We start from the raw sequence: 16,565 nt of genomic DNA on the forward strand, positions 1-16,565 counted from the left end.
AGCAGATCCACAAGTTTGAGGCCACCAGAGATTGGACCTGATCCATCTCTTTTGCCCCTTCAGCAGACGACCAAAATAGGCAAAAAGGCTGGCATTTCCCCGTTGGACCACACCGGAATCTGGGCACTTATTGGCACAATCTCTTTGGTGGAGTTGTCACAAGGAACTCAATTAAACAATAGGTGGCATCGTGTCGCTGGTGCAATGCCCAAATTAAGAAAGAAAAAGGAAAAGATTAGGAGGAGGGAGAAAGAAAGGGAGGGAGGGACAGAAGGAAGGCCAAGAGAAAGGGAGGGAGGGAGGAAGGAAAGAAGAGGGTGGGAGGAAGGAAATAAAGGGAGGGAGGAAGGAAGGCAAAGAAAGGGAAGGGAGGGAGGGAGGAAGCAAAAGAGAAAGGGAGGAAGGAAGGCAAAGAAAGGGAGGGAAGGAAGGAAAGGAGAAAGGGAGGTAGGTAGGTAAAGAGAAATAGGGAAAAGGGAGGGAAGGAAGGAAGGAAGGAAAGGAGGAAGGAAAAGAGAGGGAGGAAGGAAGGAAAAGAAAGGGAGGGAAGGAAGGAAGGAAAGAAGAGAAAGGGAGAGAGGGAGGTAAAGAGAAATAGGGAAGGAGGGTGGGAAGGAGAAAGGAAGGAACGACAGAAGGAAAAAGCTACAGATAGGGAAGGAAGGTCAAATGGAAAGAAAGAGAAGGGACGAAGAGAGGTAGCGAAGGGAGGAAGGAGACGGAGGGAAAGAAAGAAAGAAGGAAAGACTTAAAAAGGCGCTCGATCTAATCCGCAAGTTTGGCTCGGTTTCATCCCGCTCCTGGCACGTGGGAATCGCGCCTCGGGCTCAGCGCAGGCGGGGCGGCTGTGCGGGCTCCCCGGAAGGTCGCGGAGCGGAGCGGCTCCTGCCCCGCCGAGCCAGAGGCCGCGCTGCCTCCCGGGCCGCCCGGCGGGGCCCCTTTAAGCGGCTGCGGCGTCCTTGCGCGCACAGCCGGGCGGGCGATCCGGGCGCAGCCGCCGCCGCCGCCGCAGCAGACAAAGGCCGGCGTGTAGCCGATCGGGCGCTTGCAGCCGCGGGGCCGAGAGTGCCTCTGAGCATAGGCCGAGTGCCCCCATGGCCCCCCGGCTGCCGCAGCTGCTGCTTCTTCCTTCGGCGGGGCCATGAGCTGCTCCCCTCCGGAGCCCCCGGCCGGCCAGGCCTGCGCGCTGGAAGGGCTTCCCCCGCTGCCCAAAGGGCTGAGCGGCATCCTCAACTCCAGCGGCGGCTCGTGGCGCGAGATCCAGAAGGTCTACAGCAAGAAGTCGCGCATCCAAGACGACCTGCGCCAAGCCCAGGCGGTCCCCGGGGAGAAGCCGCCGCCCCCGAGACCCCCCCGGCCCGCCAACCTGGATGCCGCGCTGGCCGTCCTGCGCAAGGAGATGGTGAGCAATGCCCGGCGGATTTGGGTGGGGGGCTTCTGATGGCTTTGCGCATCCCCCCTCCCCCCCCCCAAAAAACCCCAGGCTCCTTGGGATGCCCATCGGCCCCACCCCCCCACCTGAGCCCACCTCCCAAAAGACCTGGCAGACACCCACCTCCCGCCCCACCGACTTAAGTCTATTTATTTTATTTACAGATTAATAGAGTTGGAAGGGACCTTGGAGGTCATCTAGTCCAATCCTCCAAAAGCAGGGACCCTACACCATTTATTTACAGATTAACAGAGTTGGAAGGGAACCTGGAGGTCATCCAGTCCAACCCCCCAAAGCAGGAGACCCAACACCATTTATTTACAGATTAACAGAGTTGGAAGGGAACTTGGAGGTCATCTAGTCCAACCCCGCCAAGCAGGAGACCCTGCACCATTTATTTGCAGACTTGGAAGGGACCTTGGAGGTCATCCAGTCCAACCCCCCAAAAGCAGGGATCCAACACCACTTATTTACAGATTAACAGAGTTGGAAGGTACCTTGGAGGTCATCCAGTCCAACCCCGCCAAGCAGGAGACCCTACCTACACCGTTTCTGGCCAATGGCTCTTCTTGCAAAAGCCTCCAAGGATGTAACTCCCACATTGGATCCATTCATTACATTTCCACACCTCCCATCTCCCCCTTAAGCGACCCGAAGTTTGCAGCCACCCCGTTTTCTTCGCCCCGGGAGGTGGGGGACAAAAGCACCCCTTTTCCAGCGGCTCACCTGAGTGCAAAGTAAAAAAAAAAAAAGCGCCTTGCAAGCCACAGAACCGTGGAGAAGAGCCTGGGCTGAGATGCTTTGAATCCGGGGCGCCAGGAGTAGGTCTAAATTTAGCCACTCGCGTCATGCCAAGAGCTAAATTGGGTGCAGTGGGGCTGCTTCTTGGAGGTTATTTGTCTTGTTCGTTTCTCACCTTCATTGTTTTTACAAATAACTCGAGGCAGCAAATATATCCTTCCTCCTTATTTTGACTACGACAACAACCTTGTGAGGTGGGTTGGACAGAGAGAGAATGAAAGAGAGAGGGAGGGAGGGGGGAAGAGAGGGAGGGGGGACTAGACCAAAGTCACCCAGTCAGTTTTTGTGCCTAAGGCGGAACTAGAACTCCCCGTCTCCTAGTAATTGGTCAAAGTCTCCCTGTCAATTTTCATGTCTAAGGTGGAACTAGAACTCACCGTCTCCTGGTGATTTGCCCAAAGTCACCCAATTGGCTTTCATGTCTAAAACGGAACTAGAACTCACAGTCTCCTGGTGATTGGCCCAAAGTCACCCAACTGGCTTTCATGCCTAAGGCAGAACTAGAACTCACAGTCTCCTGGTGATTTGCCCAAAGTCACCCAATTGGCTTTCATGCCTAAGGCGGAACTAGAACTCACAGTCTCTTGGCGATTGGCCCAAAGTCACGCAGCCAGTTTTCATGTCTAAGGCAGTACTAGAACTCACAGTCTCCTGGTGATTTGCCCAAAGTCACCCAATTGGCTTTCATGTCTAAAACGGAACTAGAACTCACAGTCTCCTGGTGATTGGCCCAAAGTCACCCAACTGGCTTTCATGCCTAAGGCAGAACTAGAACTCCTTGTCTCCTGGTGATTGGCCCAAAGTCACCCAGCCAACTTTCATGCCTAAGGCAGGACTAGAACTCACAGTCTCCAGGTGATTTGCCCAAAGTCACGCAGCCGGCTTTCATGTCTAAGGTAGAACTAGATTTCCCCATCTCCTGGTTTCTAGCCTGATGCCTCAACCACGAGACCACTTAGGGTGGGCATGCTCTCTCTGGGTAACAGCACGACTCTGCAAGGTAGGCGAGAAAGGGGGGGGGAGAGCTGAGCAGGGACTTCATCCTCCCTGGGTCCCATCATTGGTGATTTCAGGGAAGGATGGCGGACCTGATCGCCCCCCCCCCCCACTCATCCTGTCAATGCAGAAAGACTTTTTAAATCAGCCAAGTAATAGCCATTATCAATCATTTGGGGAAGGGGCACGCTTGGCAGGCCTTTGAGTGCCTATAACCGTGATGGCGAACCTATGGCACGCGTGCCACAATTAGCATGTAGAGCCCTCTCTGTGGGCACAGGCACCATCACCAGCTGCTGTTCTGGTCTTCCCGGATGCCGGAACACTGGAAAACGACCCGAAGGCCTCCAAAATGGCCAAAAAACACGCTGGTTTTTTGGGCCGTTTTCCAGGCCATTTCCAGGCTGTTTTTTGGGCTGTTTTCAGGCCATTTTCTCAGCCGCTTTCAGGCTGTTTTTCAGTCTCTTCTTAAAAACCTGCCATGATGGAGCCGCCACAACTTCTGGAGGGAAGTGTTTGCACTGGTTAATTATCCTCACTGCCACGCAACACTGTTTTAAATAAATGACACCGTCACTGTCTTATATTCAAAAGGCAGGATGCACGTTTAATAAAAAGCCTTTAGAAGCATCCAGAAACGGAAAAGCAGGAAAGATAAAATTAACTCTGCAATTTCTTTCCTTTGCAAGAATTGGGAGCTCTCTGTCTGGAATTGGATCCGGGCAGAAATGAAATAATTGGAAATTGGCAACTTTGAATTATTATTTAAAAAAAAATAAAAAAAATTGGTAATTGGGATTTCAGTTTCATCCGAAGCAATGAAATTGGATAGTGGAAAAAAAATGGACCGTTTTTTGAACATTTGTGTGTTCAAAACTTGTACAGTACAGGGTTTTTTCCACCAGAGGGTAGCAAAATCCCATAGAACTGTCATTTAAAAGTTTTGTGGGTTTCAGAACAGGGGCCATTTGGCTGATTTTATTCTAAAGCAAGAGTGTCTAACTTTGGCAACTTTGAGACTTGTGGACTTCAACTCCCAGAATTCCCCAGCCAGCCACTCTGTCCCATTTGCTGCTGACAAAATCACATGCAGCTTTATACCGCTTGGTTGGTTAGTTTTTGTTTATTTATTTATTTATATTTATAATTAATTAATTAATTAATTTATTTATTTATTTATTTATTTATTTATTTATTTATTTATTTATAAATATATTATTTATTCCACCCATCTTAAAGCCTGCTGGCTGGGGAATTCTGGGAATTGAAGTCCATCCTCTCAAAGCATGCTGACTGGGAAATTCGGGGATTTGAAGTTCACCCATGCAAAGCATGTTGGCTGAGGGATTCTGGGAGTTTTAGTCCACTCATCTCAAAGCATGCTGGCTGGGGAATTCTGAGAATTTTAGTCCACCCACCTTAAAGCATGCTGGCTGGGGGATTCTGGGAGTTTTAGTCCACTCATCTCAAAGCATGTTGGCTGAGGGATTCTGGGAGTTTTAATCCACCCATCTTAAAGCATGCTGGCTGGGGAATTCTGGGAGTTTTAGTCCACCCATCTCAAAGCATGTTGGCTGAGGAATTCTGGGAGTTTAGTCCACTCATCTCAAAGCATGCTGGCTGAGGAATTCTGGGAGTTGAAGTCCACCCATCTCAAAGCATGCTGGCTGAGGAATTCTGGGAGTTTTAATCCACCCATTTTAAAGCATGCTGTCTGAGGAATTCTGGGAGTTTTAATCCACCCATCTTAAAGCATGATGGCTGAGGAATTCTGGGAGTTTTAATCCACCCATTTTAAAGCATGCTGGCTGGGGAATTCTGGGAGTTTTAGTCCACCCATTTTAAAGCATGCTGGCTGAGGAATTCTGAGAGTTTTAATCCACCCATCTTAAAGCATGCTGGCTGGGGAATTCTGGGAGTTTTAGTCCACCCATCTCAAAGCATGTTGGCTGAGGAATTCTGGGAGTTGAAGTCCACCCATCTCAAAGCATGTTGGCTGGGGAGCCCACCTGTCTTTAAGTTATCAACATTGCAAAACATCTGAAGCTGCTTGATTATTGATTTGAGAAAGCGCTTTCCACCTAACCAGGCCCCTCCCGGTTCGAATCCCGGCAGCTCCCAAAGCTCAACATCTGCTTTCCTTCCCTGCTGCAGGTGGGGCTCCGACAACTGGATATGTCTCTTCTTTGCCAGCTCTGGTCACTGTACGAGTCCATCCAGGACTTCAAAAGCCTCTTCCAGGACATGTCATCCTCGCTCCACTCGGAAGGCAGCCTGGCTGCCGAAAACGGCTTCTCGGACGAGGAAGAAGATTTCGACCTGGACCCGTTAAGTCCGGATGGGCCGCGGGAACCCCCTCCGGGCCAGCAGCTGCGCTTCCTCCAGCCTCAAAACTCCCGGGATCAGTGGCTTAAGGACTCTTTCCATATTGCAATCTGAGCCAGACACCAGGAAAGGCCAGTTGGAATTTTAGGATTGGAATAAAGCATCATGGTTTTGTTTCTGGAACAGTCCAGCCCCTTTTCAGCTTTCCACCTAGTTCCTGGGCTTTTCCCGATCACGTTTCCCTCGAGAAATCGACAGGATTTCGTTGGCCTTTCCAGAAAAGAGAGATGGTTGCAGGGGCAAACTGCAGGCAGGTGCTTCCGAGCAGAGAGTCCCCAATTTTGCAACACAAAATTGGGATCCAATCTTGAGATTTTTTCTTCTTCTTCCTTTTGCGAAACGTCTTCGGAAAAAGCATTGGGAAATACCGCAGGGGAGGGTCGAAATTAACTGGAACATCGCTTGAATTTCCTGGAAAAAAAAAATCTTCCTCTCCGTCTTCCAGCTTCTCTTCCCCTTTCCCCCCCCCCACCCCAAGGATGTGGGGCATTTTTCTTCCAATGTGGGACCCCCACCAATTTCAATAATTTTTGGCCCGTGTGGAGGACAAGACGACCGTCTGGAATTGGGGCCCGATTTGGGGAAATTGACCTGGAAATTGAAAGGAAAATGTTATTTTATTTATTCGGTCAATGACCAGCAAAGTTTATCCTTGCGTGGAGATGTGGGTTGCCTGTGAAGCTCTTTCGATATTTAGAGGATAAGAAAGGCTTGGCTGTGTCTCTGCAAGATTCAGGCCCTTCCCTTGCCTTTCTTCTTCTTTCCCTACTGCCAGGTTTCCTGTGGCTGCATGAAATTTGGGGTGCTGAGCCTCTTTTGCTCCCCCTGCGGTACTAACAGCATCCCTAAAGGGAGTTAAGAACTGCCAATTCAGCGGCCGAGACTTTTCCTTGTCCAAATGCCTGGGTTTAAATGACCTTCCGATCTACCTAATCGGAATCATGAGGACTAGGAACTTATTTTTCTTTTTGGAAACTGGGATGGCCAGTCCAGCTTGCATTCTGAGAATCCGAAGCTTTGGGCAAGCAAAGACCCTAAACATAAAACTCTTAAGAGACTTCTATTGCAAATGTATTATTTTATTTTATTTTATTTTTTGCAATGGAAACTTGCAAGAAAGATTGGGATGACCGGGTTAAAAATGTAGGGAGGGGGTGGGTGGGTTGAGGGGAGGGAAGTCTTTTTAATGCACCTTCCTTTTTGCTCCTGGCATGTTGCTGCTGAAAACCTTTAGCATAAAAATAGAAGATTTGATTTAGCTTTGATTTAGCATGTCAGAGGAGCCATTGATTTAAGCTCTGATTTAAGGCTTAGGATAAGAGACGAGGTGCGGGTTTATTCGGCAAAGGGGGGGAGGGGCTTTGCACAAATGTGTGAAACCCCCCCCAGGGGTGGGCTTCAAAAAATTTTAGCAAGGGTGCTAAAATTTCTCTGCTGGGTTGCTAAGCATGATGGGCGTGGCCTAGTCGGCCTCCTGCACCATGGCAGGGGGTGGGGATTTTTGTCCTCCCCAGGCTCCGGAGGCTTTTCTTGATCCTCCAGGAGGGGGGAAACGGCCTCCCCAGGCTCCAGAAGCCCTCTGGAGGCCGGAAACAGGCCTTCCCGAACTTCCAGTAGGCCTCTTTTTCGCCCTCCCGGAGCCTTACCTGCATCCCAAAACGGGCTGCCTGGGGACTCCTGGGAGGGGTGGGCGGGGCCAGCCAGGAGTGGGATTTGGGGGTTCTCCGAACTGCACAGAATCTTAGCTATAGAGGTTCTCGCGAACCCGCAGCAGCCCACTCCTGAACCCGCCCCTGGTAAGCAGCCAAATAGGTTTTTGCATGATACATGTTAAGTTTCCTTCGTGGGGGGGGGCTGATGCACCCCACTTTCTCCTCCTCAATTGCAGACTGAGAAGAAATAGTTAGCGAGGAATGTGCTAGATAGAACATTTGTTTGGGGGTTTAAAAAAAAATGAATAAATCTGGTCATATTGCCTTGGCTGGATTTTATGACTGTCCTATCACCGTAGCCAGGTTACCTTGGCTCAATATTTAATTGCATAGTGTTTTCTAATAGGATGATGATGATGATGGTGGGTTTTTCGAGGCTTGAAATAAACCTGAGAGCATTTGGGAAGCATTCCCCACCCCCACCCCCGTCCACGGCAAGCAAAAGGGGGAGGCGCGAGAAATAAATTGTTAAAAGCCTCTTGAACAAAAGGAGTGTGAGTCCATTCCGAGCTGCGAGTTCAGATCTTGCAAGTATCTCAACCGAAAGTAAGGATTGCTTCAAAGCTGCTGGATCTCGTTTGAAAAATCAGGCCGAATTTCTGGAGGGTAAAAAAAAAATTGTACAGCAGTGGAACGAATCTGTCTCCAGGGGGTTGCGGCTTCTTCAGGATAAAACAGATTCAGATGAACCGGGTTGGTTGGAAGGGACCTTGTAGGTCATCTAGTCCAACCCCACGCCCAAGCAGGAGACCTGACACCATTTCTGACCGATGGCAGTCCAGTCTCCTCTTGAAAGCCTCCAGGGATGAAGCTCCCACAACTTCCGAAGGCAACTTCAGTTCCATGGGTTGATTGTTCTCATTGTTCAGAAAATTCCTCCTTATTTCCAGGTTGAATCTCTCCTTGGTCAGTTTCCATCCATTCTTCCTTGTCTGGCCTTCGGGTGCCTTGAAAAATAGCTTGATCCTCTTCCTCCTCTCTGTGGCAGCCCCTCAAATATTGGAAGATGCTCTCCTGTCTCCCCTGGTCCTTCTCTTCACTAGACTAGACATACCCCAACTCCTGCAACCGTTCATTGTATATTTTAGCCTCCAGTCCCCTCATCATCCTGGTTGCTCTTCTCTGCACTCTTTCTAGAGTCTCCACATCTTTTTTTTATAGTGTGGTGACCAAAACTGGATGCAGCATTCTAGGTGTGGCCTTACTAAGGCTTTACAGAGTGGTATTCCTGCTAGTTTAGTATCATCTGCAAATTTTTTCAGTTCCCCTTCTAAACCACTGGACTGCCAAGATTCAAGGGTGGGTGAATTATTTTTCTCGAGAACTGATTTCCCATATTATTTTCATCCCGCTTTTCAGGCGTGGAAAAGGCCAGCTGTGACCCGGAAAGCTACTCTGTGCATGCTCAGAGGCGCTGTTTTACATTCTCCCATTTCCGTTTTAACCCCAGCCAACTTGAGACTTCAAGGAGCCCCAGTCTGGTGAGCTTCCACCTCCTTGCCCTGGGTTCACGTTTTTTCCCACCTCTGGAGCACACAAACCATGTCTTTTACACACACACACACACGCCTGGGCCATTGTGGCTTCCTGTTGTGTTTGCAATCCACTGGCGTTGTGCAGAGCAGCCACAATGGGATTTGGGTTGGGCGAGATCTGGGTTTCTCAAAGCTGGAAACTCAGAAGAGGGGTGAACTTCAACTCCCAGAATTCCCCACCGCCAAACCACGCCCACCCAGTCACGTGAGCACCAAGCCACGCCTACAAATTTTTGAATTTCACCACTGAGATGCCAAAGTTGCCCACCGCTGCCATAACATGACCAAGTACCTTTGCCCCACACTCCTCTGGGCCCATCCTTCTCACCCTGGTGCTCTGCAACTTGTGGGTGGAGGATGATGGAAGTTGTAGTCCAAAACCTTCAGAGGGCACCTGGTTGGGGAAAGTAGCCTTGGAGCGGTTCACTCAGTTTGTTTTTCATAGAAGGATGTGGAAGATTGTTCTGTTTGCGGGAAGCTGTTGGATTTCTCTCTTAACCCGCCAAACCGGGACGAAAAACTTCTCCGTCATCTTCAGAGAAAAAGCAAAATTTCTCGGGAGCAGCTTCGAGCCACCACACCCATCCGAGAGGCTTTTGCAATCGGTTTTGGCTTCCTGGTTTTCTTTTTTCTTTTCTTTTTTTTTCACGGGGAAGCCAGGAAAATGATTCATCGTTCTCAGCCTGTCCTAATTTTTAAAAACAAAGAGACGGATCTTGAGCGGTGCTAAGCTACAGTAGTGGCCCAAATTGTCGAAAACTTTTTGGGAAAAGTGTATTTTCTAAAACTAGCTAATAACACCAGTTTTTTGGGGCAGTAGTACCATAAAATTATATATCAATGGAAAGATAATTTAATCAAGAATGTAATGCAATCACTTTTATGAAGGATTTGCTATTAGAATAGCAGTTACAGTATAAAGAAGAAAGTGAAACACATAGAAAAAAATGAGACATGCAAAAATTATCACCACGGAAAAAACGAGATATACAAAAATGATCCCCATGTCAGTTAATACTTCGTTGGGTCACCTTTAGCATGAATGACGGCCTTACAACGTCTTCCCATGGAGGGAACCAAGTCTTTGAGTTCTGCAACTGTTCTAATGTGAAACCAAGATGGAATGATGGCTTCTATTAACTGGGTTTTATTTCTGGGTCGCTTCTGACTAAGAAGTTTCTTTTGTCGGCTCCATAGATTTTCAATTGGGTTAAGGCTATTGGGCTATTCCCAGGTCATTCCAGCAGTGGAATAGGATCACCTTGAAACTCCAAAAAAAAAAAAAAAAAAAAGTGGTGTTATTAGCCATCAAACCTCAAAAATACACTTTTCCCAAAAGGTTTCCACAATTTTGGCCACTACAGGAGAGGGAAAGAAACAGTAACAGGGTTGGAAGGGACCTCGGAGGTCATCTAGTCCTCCACGCAGGAGACTTGGAGTAGGGATTCGAACCGCCGAACTGCCGACCTTTCTGATCGATAAGCTCAGTATTTTAACCATTGAGCCTCTCCTTCCCTTGAGACATCACCTGTTGGCCACGTGGCTTCCAGGATGGGGAGGTTTATAATAAATACTGTAAACTCTCCGTAGTCAGGCTGCAAACTGTTTTTAAAACCCTCGGTAGGCATGATGAGTAAAAGTGTCTAGGCGATTAAAAAACAGATTGGATTGGCGTCAGAAAAATAATGTCAGATAGCCACTTGATATCCTTTCTAAAACCACTCCAGACATAACTCATCGTAAGTGATAAGCATCTTCTTCTGAAGTACAACAGTCCTCGACTTACAACAGTTCGTTTAGTGACCATTCGAAGTTATAACAGCACTGGAAAAAGTGACTTATGACCGTTTTTTCACAGTTATGACCTTGACAGCATCCCTGTGGTCATGTGATTCCCCCAGAGTGGTATAAGGCAGGGGTGAAATCCAGCAGGTTCTGGAGAACCGGTAGCGGAAATTTTGAGTAGTTCCGAGAACCGGCAAATACCACCTCTGGCTGGCCCCAGAGTGGGGAGGGAATGGGGATTTTGCAGTATCCTTCCCCCTGGAGTGGGGAGGGAATGGGGATTTTGCAATATGCTTTCCCTGGAGTGGGGTGAGAATGGGGATTTTGCAGTATCCTTCCCCCAGGAGTGGGGAGGGAATGGGGATTTTGCAATATCCTTCCCCCAGGAGTGGGGAGGAAATGGGGATTTTGCAATATCCTTCCCCCCTGGAGTGGGGAGGGAATGGGGATTTTGCAATATCCTTCCCCCTGGAATGGGGTGAGAATGGGGATTTTGTAGTATCCTTCCGCTGCCAAGCCCACCAAGCCACGCTATTCTCTATTCTATTCTATTCTATTCTATTCTATTCTATTCTATTCTATTCTATTCTATTCTATTCTAATTCTACCCTACTCTATTTTCTATTCTACTCTACTCTACTCTACTCTATTTTCTATGTCACCCTAAACCTTTTATCCAGACTAACCATACCCAGTTCTTGCATCCTTTGAAGTCTCTTCCAACTCTGGTCCTCTTGTTGTTATAAATTTCATATATCATCTATTTGGGTTTGAAAACTGAGCACATTGTAAGCCGCCCTGAGTCTTCGGAGAAGGGCGGCATATAAATCAAATTAAAAAAAAAACAAAACACACACACACACACACACACACACACACAGGGACACCCACCCAACCCAACCCTTGGGGGGGGGCGTGCCTGGAGAAAGTATCTGTCCCTCGGTTGCTAAATCTGGGGGCATGAGAGCACGTCCATCCGTCCGGGACCAAAGCTGGAATCCAGGATCGGTTTACAGGGTTCTTTATTTATCCTTCCTGAGCCAGAAACGAAGAGCTCTGAAAAGGCAGAAACGGAGGAAGGAGGGAGAAAGAGGCGAGGCCGCCTCGAAAGGAGTTTTATAGTTTTGATTTCTTTGTATTTCTTTTAATCCTCTTGTGCACGTATACACACCAGCTTATTATTATTATTATTATTATTATTATTATTATTATTATTATTATTATTATTATTACTATTATTATTATTATTATTATTATTATTATTATTATTTTCCCAAAAGGCTGCCAAAGGAAATTAAAGCCAGGAAGCTCTAGATGACCTCATTCTTTCCGTCAGACAGAGTCAGCATGCGAGGAAAAGGGCTGGGGAGGGAGGAGGAAAAAACAAGGCAGGCAGGCACTCTTAGGCCCTGTTTACACAACCACCCTTGACCTGGTTACCGAATTACATTCAATATTCAACACCTGGAGTTTTGAAAGCAAATCAGCTGGGTTAAGGCTTCTGCTTGCCTTTGAACTAGTGGGAAGGTTTGAAGTTTAAGTATCTCAGTCCTGGTGATTTTTTGGGACGACATGAATGTTTCTGGGAGGATTTTTTTTTTTTTTTTTTTTTGGATTTCCCTGCAAACCTGTGATTTCCTTTTTTTTTTTAAAAAAAAATAATTGTTATTAAACAGTTTGTCTTTAAAAACAACACGAAAAAACAATCACACATATATAAAAACAAAACATGTCAAGACATAACGTATTGAACATTATATCACAATGGTAATTTTACAGCATTTCGTATCGACTTGCGTATTTTGCTTTTGTAGTTCTCTATTCTATCATTCCTATTTACTATTCAATAGTAGGATAATCACATTACTCCAACATATATATATATTTGGCCGAAATAGATCTATCTTAGTCTCCCAATGGGCAGCAAAGGATCTGCTGGCTGCCAGAAAGAGAAAAAAAGCCCAGAAACTAGTGAATTGTGATTTCACTGAACTAGGGCTGCATAATATCTTGGTTTACGTAGGTAGAACCTGGCTAAAGAGAAAGACATATATATATATATACATACACACATTATAATATTCATTGTTCTTATCTACACATTTATATTCAAACCTGTGATTTCCTAGTGGCCTCCCATCCAGCTCTGATCAGGGACTCTTGTGGGTTGGATTAGATGACCTCCAAGGTTCCTTCCAACTCTGTTCTGTTCTATTCTATTGTTTTATTCTATGCTATGCTATACTATATTCTATGCTCTATTCTATTCTATGTGATTTGATTCTATATTTTCTATATCCTATGCTAAATTATTCTATTCTATAGAATTTCTATAGTTATTTCTGTTTTATATTATTTTCTATCCTTTATTCTATTCTCTATTCTTTTCTCTATTATTTTAATTCTATATTTTCTATATCCTATGCTAAATTATTCTATTCTATATTACGGCATTTTCTATGTTTTATTTCTAATTCTATTCTTCATTCTATCCTATTCTGAATCCCACTCTGTTCTATCTCCTGTGCTACGTTATTTCTGTTTTATATTATTTTCTATCCTTGATTCTATTCTCTACGATTTTAGTCTATATTTTCTACATTCTATGCTAAATTATTCTATTCTATACTGCGGCATTTTCTATATTTTATTTCTAATAAATATATATATTTCTTTATTTCTAATATATATATATATATTTCTTTATTCTCTTCTATTCCGAATCCCACTCTGTCCTATCCGTTATTTCTGTTTTATATTATTTTCTATCCTTGATTCTATTCTCTATTCTCTATTCTCTTATTATTTTAAGTCTATATTTTCTATATCCTATGCTAAGTTATTCTATTCTATACTACATTCTATTCTATACTACATTCTATTTTATTTTTAATTCTATTTTCCATTCCGAATAGGTGTGTAGCAAGCATGCAGTATCTTTCCCTCTCCACCCCCCAAAAAAATAAAGTTTAAAAAGTTTATTTTTCTGTTATTCTTGCGGGGGGGCGGGGCGTTGCCCAGCCACGCCCCCCTCTCGGCCACTCCCCCTTTTTTTCCTCGGCCACGCCCCCTCCCTCCCGGGCTCCAGGCTCGCCTCCTTCCTCCGCCTTGCAAGTTGGTCGCCTCCTCGCCCGGACTTCCTCGCTTGGGCAGCAGCCGGATCGGGCATGGGCCATGAGCTCCGTCTGGAAGCGGCTGCAGCGCGTCGGCAAACGGGCCGCCAAGTTCCGCTTCGTCGCCTGCTACCAGGAGCTGGTGGTGGAGTGCACCAAGAAATGGTGAATCGGGCCCCCGCCTGGGAGTGGGCGGAGGGGGGTGGTGGTGAGTGGGCGGACGGATGGATGATCTTCAGGGTCCCCCCCTTTGGAGCCCTTTTGGGAAAGGCACCGCCTTGGGCTGGCGCACAACCGCCTTGCAAGGTAGGACAGGCGAGGCTGGCAGAGTGAAGCCCCCCCTCCCTCCCTCCCTCCTAGGGGAGGGGTGTCTCTCTCTGTTGGGGGCTTAGCAGGGAAAAGGGACTCCCAGCCACCCACCCACCCAATACCCCTTTCTTGTAATCTGGGGAGAGATTTTTGGGGGGCACCGATCCCTGTTTTCTGGATTTCTACCTTCGCAACCCCTAGAAGGAATGAATCCTCCACAAAAGTCTGATTTTTATTTTTATTTTTATTTTACTTTGCTTTATTTTATTTTACTTTATTATTATTTTATTTTATTATTTTATTTTATTTTATTTTATCTTATTTTATTATTATTTCATTTCTTTCCTTTCCTTTCCTTTCATATCTCATTTCATTTCATTTCATTTTTTTAATTTAATTTAATTTAATTATTTAATTATTTCTTTTTCCTTTCCTTTCAGATTTCATTTCATTTCATTTTACTTTACTTTATTTTACTTTACTTTTTTATTATTTTATTTTATTATTTCATTTCATTCCTTTCCTTTCATATCTCATTTCATTTCATTTCATTTTTTTAATTTAATTTAATTTAATTTAATTTAATTTAATTATTTTATTACTTTATTTTATTTTAGCTCTTTAGCTATTTATTTAGTTGTTTAGTTATTGGGTTATTTAGTTATTTAGTTATTTAGCTTTTTAGTTATTTAGTTAGTTATTTAGTTATTGGAATTTGTCCCTCCCGCCCCCCCCCCAGGACAAGAATAAGAGAATAAAAATACAATGACAGGGGCGATAGGCACCTTAGTGCACTTATGCATGCCCCTCTCTACTGACCACTTAAGTATGAAGTAATTTTGCAACCATCTCTCCTGACACATACACACACACAAAAATGGGGTGTGTGTGTGTGTGTGTGGGAAGCAACATTTAAACCGAGTCAAAGCTAGGCTTGCCCGTGTGAATGCCAGCCTCTTAATCTGTCATTGAAGAGGACCTGCAAAGAACGCTCTTCCTCTTCCCCGTTAGGCCTTCAGCCGGATTTCATGAGGACTAGAATCGTGCTTTCGAGTTTTAGGGAAGAAATCTCCGCCGTACAGTTTTGCAACGTTAAAAATAAAAATAAAAATAAACTCCCAAACTGCAGGGTTTTTTTTTTTTTTTTTTTGGCCTTTCCAGGTAGGGCAGGGCTAAATGGGGCAGCTTCGTGTGACACAACTTCCTCTCTCGAGAGCTTTGAACCAGAATCTTTAGAAGGTGGGGAAAAAAAAAATTAAATAAGATACAGAGAATTAATGGGTGGAGTTTGCACACCAGGAAGTGGTGAATGGAGGTTAGATAGAAAAGATATTAATTTATGGATTGTATGTATTCAAAACACCGTCCCCGCTTCGTTATGTAAATAACTCAAAAGGCCTCGCGTCAGGATTAAAAAGGAAGCCAGGAAGAATCTGGAAAACAGCTGTAAGGGACAAGCTTAGCCAAATACTTCTCTTTTTCAAAGCCAAAAAATATTTCCCCCAGATTAAAAATAACCACAGGAAAGAGATGGAACGGCCAAATGCTTGTCAGAAAAAATAATAATAATAATTTTGAAACTCTTCTGGAGGTGGGGGGAATCCGAGTTTATTTCAGTAGAACTTTTTAAATTCAATTATAATCGCACAGCTATTGCAGTGGTCTTTTATTCGCGCTGCAACTATGGGATGGCAGCTTTGACTTCATATTGACTTCATATTTGAATATTGGTGAAAGCTTGCGTTCCTGTCCCAGATGTACCAAGTCGCTAGTCCATAAGAAAACGTTCAAGGATTACATTTTGACTTGATGAGTTACTGTCTCCCTTGGCCTTAAATTGAGACGACAAAGTCCCAGAATTCCTCCTGGGTGGAAATTAGGGGGATTCTGGACTGGAGTTAAAGTGTTTTGAAAGTTTTAAAATTGTGGGCAGCGAATTGAATGAAATCCAGCCTGTGTGAGTGTGGAAAAGGTTAATTGTGTTCACCCATCCTGGTATTTTTGATGTAGTGTGGTATTGTGCATCTGGGGATGCTTTGGGGCTGTCTTCAAGGGCAGCTCCATAAACAGGGCCATGTAGTAGTCAATTCTGGAAATTATAGAATGATGGGACAGCATAGCACAGAGAGGTCTGGTTAAATCTGGCATGACTTTATCTCTGAAAAACCTGGTAAAGTCCAGTGTTGCTCAAACTTAAGAGATGTGGATTTTAATTCCCAGAATTCTCCAGCCACCACTGTTCCATTTTTAGGAAATGTATTTTATATATGTGCTAATTAAATGGATTGGAATTACGTATTTTTATCAGGTTGTTATCCCACTTTTAAAAGATATATATATTTGGTTAACTCAAGGCAGCAAACATACATTTCTATTTTCCTCGCAACAACCACCCTGTGAGGTGGGCCGATCTGTCACCCAGTCAGCTTTCATGCCTAAGGCAGAACTAGAACTCACAGCCTCCCGGTGCGTAGCCCAGCACCTTCATTACAACCCA

General features: G+C 45.3%; 2 protein-coding genes across 2 annotated transcripts in view; both read left to right on the forward strand.

The window, feature by feature from the left end:
* Positions 1–1,015: 1,015 nt before the first annotated feature.
* On the forward strand, positions 1,016–6,759 carry FAM89B (family with sequence similarity 89 member B). Its single transcript, XM_070951042.1, has 2 exons — positions 1,016–1,402; positions 5,384–6,759. The coding sequence occupies exons 1-2, from the start codon at positions 1,142–1,144 to the stop codon at positions 5,666–5,668; spliced, it is 546 nt and encodes a 181-aa protein (XP_070807143.1). The 5' UTR covers positions 1,016–1,141; the 3' UTR covers positions 5,669–6,759.
* Positions 6,760–13,770: 7,011 nt separating this feature from the next.
* Positions 13,771–16,565, forward strand: part of EHBP1L1 (EH domain binding protein 1 like 1) — a 47,008-nt gene continuing 44,213 nt past the window's right edge. Inside the window, 1 exon segment of the mRNA XM_070951597.1 lies at positions 13,771–13,924. Within this exon segment, the coding sequence (XP_070807698.1) occupies positions 13,821–13,924 (104 nt within the window). The 5' untranslated portion in view covers positions 13,771–13,820.

The sequence above is a fragment of the Pituophis catenifer genome, unplaced genomic scaffold, assembly GCF_029215685.1.
Source record: "Pituophis catenifer annectens isolate HBS135680 unplaced genomic scaffold, rPitCat1.0.hap2 SCAF_10, whole genome shotgun sequence".
In the NCBI taxonomy this organism is placed as follows: Eukaryota; Metazoa; Chordata; class Lepidosauria; order Squamata; family Colubridae; genus Pituophis; species Pituophis catenifer.